This window comes from Bactrocera latifrons, unplaced genomic scaffold, assembly GCF_001853355.1.
Source record: "Bactrocera latifrons isolate USDA-ARS-PBARC rearing strain unplaced genomic scaffold, ASM185335v1 scaffold_0, whole genome shotgun sequence".
Classification (NCBI taxonomy): domain Eukaryota; kingdom Metazoa; phylum Arthropoda; class Insecta; order Diptera; family Tephritidae; genus Bactrocera; species Bactrocera latifrons.
In genome coordinates, this window is record NW_017534406.1 from 3129690 (window position 1) to 3139585 (window position 9896).

The 9896-nt window shown below is 30.2% G+C and overlaps 1 protein-coding gene across 1 annotated transcript in view; it reads right to left on the minus strand.

The window, feature by feature from the left end:
* The window catches only part of LOC108968732 (branched-chain-amino-acid aminotransferase, cytosolic), an 11281-nt gene extending 9568 nt beyond the window's left edge, over nt 1–1713 (minus strand). Inside the window, exon 1 of the mRNA XM_018933350.1 lies at nt 1370–1713. Coding sequence (XP_018788895.1) covers nt 1370–1399 — 30 coding nt within the window. The 5' untranslated portion in view covers nt 1400–1713. The remainder of the gene's footprint in view (nt 1–1369) is intronic.
* Nucleotides 1714–9896: the final 8183 nt, after the last annotated feature.

Here is a 9896-nt window from a genome sequence, read left to right on the forward strand (position 1 = left end):
GATTTGAATTCAGCGCGCCCAAATTAACTAGAATCAGTTGATAAATTCAGAGAAGCAAATATTTTCTTTAATTTTGTCGGGCTGTGTTATTGTAGCATAATGAAGCTCACAAGTTAACGCAAACGTGTCTTATATATAGATATGAAGTGATAATGGCAAATGTTATCTCCGAAAATTAAAATAAATTTATATTAAAATTAAAATGAAACGTACTTATATACAGACGTATGTATATCAATTTGTTGCTACCTAAAAAATTCTAAAAAATGCCAAATTAAAATGACCAAAATACGCGCTGATAACAAAAACTCGGTTTTTTGCACACTTAGAATGAAAATTGTTGCGAATATACCCGGGCAAGAGCTTGATCAGGCTCAGAAAAGTCTCGAGACACTACAAATCTCAGCGAATGCTTGAAATAAACGTTGAAAGTTGCCGAAAGTATGTTTATTTAACGATTTTATTGTATATAAAATATGTATATATGTATGGATTAATGTATGTATGTATGTACATATATACTACATAAATTTGTATGGCTGTGTGTCATTAGGTGTGTAATAAAGACTGCCTTACGCATACTTATCTGCTATAAATACCTATTGGCATGGGCAAATTTATAACGTTTGCAACAACAAAATCTTATATCTATAGATTTCAATAAATTGCGACCGCTAAAAAATTCAAATAGCGTCCGTAAACTTCAAAATCAGCGAGCAGCAAAAAATGCCGCATTTTATTTTATTTTATTTTTTTTATCTATTTTTGCTTTAAATTTATGCGAACGAGCAACACACTTAAATTCCATTTCGTTTATTCCTTGCTAGCAACAAAAGTCTACAAAAAAAAAAACGAAAGAAATGTGTGCTAAAAAGACTAAAGTAATAAAATTATACAAAACGTCGGCAAATATGTAAATAACCAGCGAGACTTGCGCTAGGTGGCCAACCAAGAAACCACCTTTAGTTGCTCGCATGTCTTGCGGTGAGTTTACCTTTCATTTTTGCATAATTAAAACGATTTTTTTTTTTCGAATTTAAAATGTGCATTGCGCTAATTTTGTGCAACTGTTTAATACAAGGTTTCAGGTTTTAGAGGTTGAAAATACTTTTTACTCAACTTTGATACTGTAAATGTTTACTAAATGATGGCACAGCTCCACATTTTCATCAATATACTAAGATACGAGTGGTTTTTATTGTTCTCGAACGGTCTGCACTAACTTTTAGTACTGCTTTACATCTAGTTTTTAGTACTTTCCTACAACTCGCGACAAAAATTTATTTGTTCAAATTAAATTATTGTTTCTTTTCTGTAAAAACTTATAATTTTTTATTTTGCTTTAAATTTCTTTCTATCTCATACGCACCTTTGCATTAATCGCCATTTTGGTCGTCATCTTGATGGGTCAATTATTATGAGATTCGCCAACAAGTTGCTTATGTCAAAAAAATATTTTCGTTTATTTATTCACACTATCCAACACACTTGGCACAGTCAGTCCTTGCAGTTGCTTTTATTGTAATCAGCAATCAAATTCACAATTGTTACCGTTTTCTTCTAAATTATTTCATATATGTATGTACACGCATATATTTTATCACTATCCCGTTTAAAATTTACTGATCCTGTGATTCCACTTTTACTTTACTTTGCGTTTATATGTTTCTTTTCCACCATTAAAACCAAAAAAATTTAATATTAACACTTCGAAGTTTCTGCAACAACTGAGTTTGCACCGCGCTGAGCACCTCTATCTATAGGGGCTCGCCAGCACCAACACCAATACAAGCAATGTACGTCCGCCTCCGCTCACCTAACACATGTCAGATACAGTTGTGGATATATTATTAAAACGTTTTCTCACATAACTGAAAACTTATTTCGTTTACAACTAAGTTATTTTTTTTTTTTCAAAGTAGTAAAATACAAGTTTTATTAATAAAACGTGTAGGGTGTAGGTTCCTAGTCATAACTTTGAAAATATAAATACTCAAGAAACAAATATGAGCGTTATGTAATTATTTAACAGGAACATATTCGGAAAAATGCTGAGGAAGTACACAATAAAATACTACTAGGTTATCAGCGCAATACCATAAAAATGTTATAGTAATATATACAAGTAATAATAATAAAATATTATATTATATCATTTGCCTAAAATTAATAGTAAGGCAAACAATGTTTGTTTACATTAAAAATAAATGACTTTGCATACAATAAAATACCATGAAAAGCGATAGGCTTAGGCGCGTTTTCTCAATGTTTGTTTTGTAGCCATATAAGCAGTTAAGTATGTAACTTAACCAAGATTCCTTCTTTTGGTAAAGTCCTTCTTTTAACAAGAAATTAACAGACAATTGGCTGCTAAACAGACATTGAGGAAACGGCACTTAGTTATGTGTCCACAAGTGTATGCTAACGACTACTTGCCTATGTTCAAGTGTCCTCTCAGGAAATAAATGCATAACTACTATGTTATACTGCGTACTGTTATTGCTAGCATATTCGTTTAAAAAAATATGCAGAAAATACCAACAGCATTATTATAAATGGAATTTTTAATTTTATTTTATACTATGAAATTTTGATGTTCGAAAGGTTTAGTGTCCATTATTACCTATTATAAAAAATAATTTACCAACTTTAAAAATTTTTATTAATATTATTAATAAATTAAAATTATTTTGAACTACATATTTCAAAATGATATATAATGTAGAGTTTTTAATGTATTTATTATGAAATTTGGGGTATATTAGAAAAAGTAATCACAATTTACTATAATAAAACTGTGATCATTTTGGAGAGCAGTAAATTTTCTCCATAACAAGGAGTTTTCCGATTTATACTGATTTTTTTCATTGCGTTATCAAATTCATAGGGGGGGGGGGGAAAAATATACACATGTCTTCAAATAATCAAATAGTTAGGTTTTCGAAAAAAGTCGTTAAAGATCAATTTCTTCAAAACTAGGATTTATCCGATTTATAGTGATTTTTTTTTTCATTGCGTTATAAACTTCATAAGAAAACAAATATTTGCCATAAAATAATCAACCTTTAAATGTTAATATCTTTTAAATGGTGATGTTTACAAAAAAGTCACACGAACTCCTCTTGTAGAGCATTCTATTTTCTACAAAATCTATGAAAGGAGATACTTTTTCGAGTAGTAGGAAGCTAGATTTTAATTTTTCTAACTGATTATATAAAAAAAATATACATATACAAACTGTAAGCCGGAGGACCTTCCTATTACAATTAACATCCCTTTGATTGGAAAGATTTTCGTAGAATTGTCTAAGAAGCTATTTTACACAGTTTTTTTAATGAGTTTTTTACAGTATTTTTTTTTATTTGTGATAAAATATAAAGTTAATGTCTTATATTACAAAATTTTTTTCTTAAAGTTTATATTCAATTTTTCAAAATTAATTCGTACTAGTAATGTTGATAAACGTTCTTCTAAAATTTTGAATACATTTGATATATGTATTTTTACTTTGCAAAATATAAAAATACATATATTTGAATACACTAAGTAAGGCCAATCCATATGTTATTAAAAAATATTTTTTTGCTTAAACTGTTAGTAAGCTCAACAGCAAAAAAAATTTTGTATGATGTTTTTTCAATTTCTCATTGGCTTCATACACTCATCTTTTATAAGTTATGCTATTTACGCTCACACACTCCAACATTTACATATTTTACACGTTTGCGCTCTGGTATTTACTTACTGAATTTATTTTACTCGCCGCCACACTTGTTGAACACTGCCGAAAATCGATCAAAAGTATATATAAAAACATATCACGAGCATCGCATCTAGTACGAGGTATGTGTGTCTTTATAGCAGAAGTAAATATCTCTTCTACGAGAACATGTGTTTGTTATACGGAGAGAAAAACCTTTCGTTGGCTACGACGCTTCATGTCATCGGATCTTTAAATTGCGGTGCCGAGTCAACTGTACTAAAAACTAATGATACCCCGGAGAGGGAGATCCAGTGTACTAAAATTCTAGATCTTGGAGCTCAGCGGGTACGACTATGTGCGGCCACATACATACTTATGCATATGTATTGTCCACATAAATATGTATGTATGTATGTATGTACACAACTATGTCTGGGTCTTAACAATTATCCATTAAACTCTTAAAATCATTCCATTTCTAATGATTTTTCGTATACAAGTTTTAAGAGTGATTTGCCTCGACTTTTTCGTTCTTTAAATAAATGAAAGTTGGGCAAAAAATTACCGGTTCTTTGAACCATTAACAATACATGTACATATGTACATACAAATATCCATATACAAATGTACATAAAATTATTGCTAAATATTTCTAAATTGAATGCGTTCTTGATTACTTGTCTTCTGAAGCTTCTGGATCTGGCTCTGTGGTATTTTTAGAATTCTTGTACAAAAAATGAAGCTGCTGGAAGCCACTGAAAAGGTGTTTAACTGAATAATTCTATAAATTCTTTAAAGAAAATCACTTCGTAACGTTATTTATTTTAGGTTAGTTATTATATACTCACTCTAGCGTTAAAATGGCTGTAGCTATCAGTTAGTTAGTTCTGTTCTTAAACTCACAGACTTGTCTGTGTAATTACAGACATTATATGTTAAATTAATCCAGAAAACGTAATTTTTCTTTATTACCCTTATCTTTTTTTTATTTTTTAACGTTTAATTTATATGTTAGTCTTATGGCGTCCATCATTTTTGGCGTGTTTACGTTTTGTTGCCAATTTCTTCTTATCCGTGTGCACAAATACATACATATGTACTTATTTCTGTATGCAGTGCCTATTTACTTAGCTGTTTAAACAAGCATTCAGAAAAAATGGCGCGTGCGTTTGGATAAAAAAAGAAATGTAGCAAAACTTTGGTAAAGTAAACACACATAGAAATGTGTATATGTATGTATGGGTGTGTTAAACATCAAAGTCAAAGTTGTGCGCCTAAAATGGACTAAAAGATAGTTTTTTAGAAGAAAGTGTGCATATATACACATACTATTGTACATATGTAAATCTATTTTCATTATTCTCAAAAATATTTTTTTATTTTTGCTACCTAAATAAAGACACACATATGCACATACATACATAAATGTGTAAGCATGTACAGTTGATTATGATTGCTATTATCTTTAGACGCCGCACGTTCAAAGCCAAAAAGTCTGATGCAACACACGTGTTGCCGGCGATCAGCAAGCGTGTCTGCGTTGTCTTTGGAAATATCATTATGTTGAGCAGAGGCAAACGCGGGAATTTTCATCAGACTTGAAAGCGAAAACACTTGGAATTGTTTAGCACAAAATTGTCAATGAATGTCTTGTAATATATAACAAATACATTCGCACATTTACAAATATACGTTACAAACTCGCACATATCACAAATAATAATTTGGTGCTCTGAGAGTGTGTTCACATGCGTGTGAATTACATATAAGATTTTCGTGTGCTAGTTTTTCCTGCATTCTCTCCATTGGTTCGTTAACAGTGCATTTACAGTGCGCTCGTTTCTATATACACATGCATAGGTATTTACATATTCTCTTTTCATTGCCTGTAAAATCGTTTGATTTACTTCGAGTGCATTTGATTTGCTTTGGCTTTGTAATTGTAGTAGTTAGGTACTGACCTAACCCTCTATAAATCTCTGTAGGTCTCTACTGTGATTGGTGAACTGAGTGTGTGAATGAATATGTACAAACGGCTATTAGTCCGCCTGTTGTGAATTATATTTTAAATTACTAATTGAAAAGAGTACTCGTTTTCTAAATTTAAAAGTTAAATTCGCGTATAAAATTGATTTCAAGTTGAAGGTCATACCATTTTCGTATTTTTCTATGAATATGAAGAAATGTTCGACTATTCATTAATAATATAATTCAACTCACATTAGAAATTTTTTTTTGTACGTTGTCGCGAAAATCTTACGTAAAACTAATTTTCAAATTACTAATCCCAAATACCAAATTGTCAGTTGTCAAATTTATGGCACCTACACATTGTGACAAAAAAGCACCTGGAAATTGTAATTAAATTCCCCGGGTAAAGGATATTTCAATAAATGTATATTTGCTAATGTGCCTCTTCAACTAATGAAAACATTAAAGATTGAAGGATATGGTGCTTGAAAATAGTCAGGCAAGTGTCAGAAAGATGACAAGAGAGCTCGACATCTCTGGCGAGTCTGTTCGATTATCTATTTTCTTGCCTTACGTATATGTACTCTCCCAAACGAAAATACTTGAATGCGCTGTAAATCGGTGGCGTACCTAGAATAAAGGAACTTTTTGCTCGCGCAATATTAGGAATGTTGCATAAAGAAATATTGTATGTACATTGTTTTTTTACATGTTGTAAAAAAGTACTGAATAACTTAATTATATGAGCACAAGTGTATATAATTTATATAGTTAAATATATTGGCTGAAGGCCAAAACTCTTTTTGTTATATGAATTATTATAAATAAATAAATAAATAAATAATTTTTAGGTTTATTTTTAATAAAATATTAACATAGTTAGCACTTTTTGTTTCAGTTACATTTATTTACAATTTTTTAATTGGGAATTTGTTAATATTTCTTTTTTTATCACTTTTTATTTCAACCATTTTATTTGACAAGGTATCGTCACGAAAGTTGGCATGAATTTTCATCAAAGCTATCGCTATAAATTTGGAAAATATATTTCAGATCGGTTTACTATAGCATAAAGCTGAAGAATTAAATTCAAGTATGAAAACTTTTTATTTGACAAGATATCTACACAAAATTGTATATGAATTATTACCCAAGGTTGAATCTCGTAGTAATCGTACTAGCAAAAATGATGTTTCACTTTTAGGAAAGCCACAAGACTCATGATATATTGTTGGGTGCATGAGTTAGCTAAGCACTTACACCTTTTTGTATGTTTTTAAATGTTTGTTCGACCAAAGAGTACTAATATTCTACAAATGTATGTATGTAAACCGAGCGTACCATAATCTACAAATATGAACTAAACTCTATTTATTCATGAGTTAATTTTCTGATATATTCTTTCTTTTCAAATATAAAATTATTTATACCAAAATTTTGTCTGGTTTCTTCAATATCTCTAAAAATATTTATTGATTGCCTAAACAATATTATTATTGCGCTTTATGACACTTCCTTCAAACAATGGTTAAATGATTTGTTTTGATGCTTTTTAGTGCAACATCTCAATTGTCTACAATGTAAACACGTGCGCCAAAGCATTTAAATTATAAGTTAATATGTATGCATATACATATGTACATACATATATACATATATTATTATTTTCGTTCCGAGAAATTTAGTTTTTGCGATAAAATAATGTTTAACAAAAACATGTCTCGCATTTAAATGGCTACTCAATATAACACAAATTACAAGGGTTCGTTGCTCATAACAATATTGTTTTGTCCTATCGGGGAAGTAACATAACAAATCTTAGAAGAGGTGGGAGTGGTGTTTTGCATCTAGAAAGGAAATTACACGCTCTTTCTCTCGATTACATTTAAGTTTTGCAGTCGTTTCAATAAAACTTTAAATATAATTACATTCACTATTATAAATAATATTAATGAACATTTTTTCTATTCTTATTTTGTAAAAGGAGTTTTAAGACAAAATGTTCATTTAATCAATATTGTTAAATACATATAGTCCTTTTTCAAACCACCTTTTTATATGCTATATTAAATAAATATTATATATTATTTTCAGAGTATATAAAAATCGCATTTGACTTCTTCCATTTGACACCTCAGTAGCTAAAATCGTTTATAAACATAACAACGTTTAAAGAAGAAGCAACAACTACCGTAGTAGTCACACAAGGAAGTGCATTACCCTTTCGTTGTGCTGCGATGTGTAACCGCAAATGAAGATGGAGAAAAACAACTCACGGCTTTTCCACATTTACATTTGCTCAGAGTCAGTCAATTGGATTTTTTCAATCGCGATCGGCTAACGGTTAAATTGCGCGAAAGTTCGTGTTTCGGAAAAAAATAATAATAAACGCGTTAGAAAGTAATAATAAAAGCGCTTCTTAAATTATTTTGTGTAATTAAAAATCCTGAGCTAGAGTTCTGCAAATTAAATCAGAAGTAAAATTAAGTGAAAAGTTGTCAGTAAAAGCTGTTCTAGTAAAAGCAAAAAATGTGTGTAAAGTGAAATAAAATAGTGTGCAAAAGTAATTGCAACGCTTTCTATGATATGCTTATGTTTGTTAATGGTGCTAATAGTGAAGTGAGTGGAAATCGAATATGGTATATCCTTCATAAATAGTGCTGTAGTGCTGTAGTGCTATAGTGAATTAGTAAATTTCTTTTGAAATATACTTATTTCGTCCAATATGAAGTCAATCGTTCGTTCTTTCGATGTTCGTTTATGGTCGTTTTCTAATTATTTTCTAATTAACCAACAACGTCGTTCGAATAAGCAAACAAATAATATCATTCCAGAAGACTAATAGTATTTTTGTGCTTTAAGACTTAAAGGTAAGTACAGGGTTTTTGTTTACAAATTACTTTATATATTTTCTTAAACAAATTTAATATGTTTCAAGAATTTATATTTGCATATTTTTAATTATTTAATTTTTATTAATTTAAGAGCTGTCTTTATATTAAACTAATTTTAAATTTAATTTTAATATGTAAGGAAGTGAAGTTCGTGTGCAACCTTGAATTTCGAAAATCTTTATATTAGGTATATAGGGGTTCAAGCAAGTATTGACCTGATTCAAACCATTTTTCAGCAAAATTCAAACCATCAGTCAGTCTGGGATCTCTCGCATAGTTTTAGGTGATACATTCAACCGTTAGGTGAACAAAACTATTAAACTCTGTTGCAACAGGTTGCAAAAGTATAAAAATGTATTGTCCGAAACATTTCTGAGCAAAGGAATATTCATTAATGTACATACATACATATGTCTAGTTTAGATTTATCCCTTTTAGTTTTTCTTCTTCATTTCATCTACAGTGATATTTATCAGTTATGTACACATTTTTCCATGTAATATCAAATGACAATTTAAATATAGTTTTCATATATAGAAATATGTATGAACATGTACATATGCAACTTACTTGGTGTTGTTGGGATTCAGCCTACTCAAAAGGAATTCAGCACAAATATTTAACTGCAATCATTTACGCACTCTTTCGTACTCGCGCATAGTCAGTTCTATTAGCGCACAACTTTATCCAGAGTTTGAATTCCAGACAAACTCTTGTTTTGTCTCTTTCTCATTTCACCTGTCAACTATATTCATTAACGAGTGCCTTTTCAAAAAGAAATTAATATACATACATACTTAAAGAATAATCGTTAGCTTACTTGGTTTTGTTGTCGTCCTCTATGCTCATAAGTCACATCATGACAGCACTAATTCTCTTTCTTTGAATTACTCATACTCGTTAGTTTTTGCTAATATTCGTCACTTACAACCTTTTTGGGCAACACATACATACGTGCATGCTTGCAGCCATGCATACACACATACATATGTACATTCATACATAGGTACATACATGCATACATATGTACGATCGTAAGCGCTAGCGCTTCGCAGCCGTTTTAGGTTATGTTCTTGGTTTGCCTTTTGCGCAGGCACAGTTTGATAAAGAAATCGTTTAAAATACTTTTGTTTCACTTTTATTACTTCTCGAATTTCATTAAGTTTATATCCGGAAAATTAACTCATTTGAAACTCATTTGCATATTTAATATAAATTCACGAACTCCATTCACTGCCTTTGAACTTCTTATTCACTCGTTAGCTGAAGCGGAACTGACGAGCATATGGCAAACGGATGTAGGGTTGCATATCCTTTTTTAAAATATT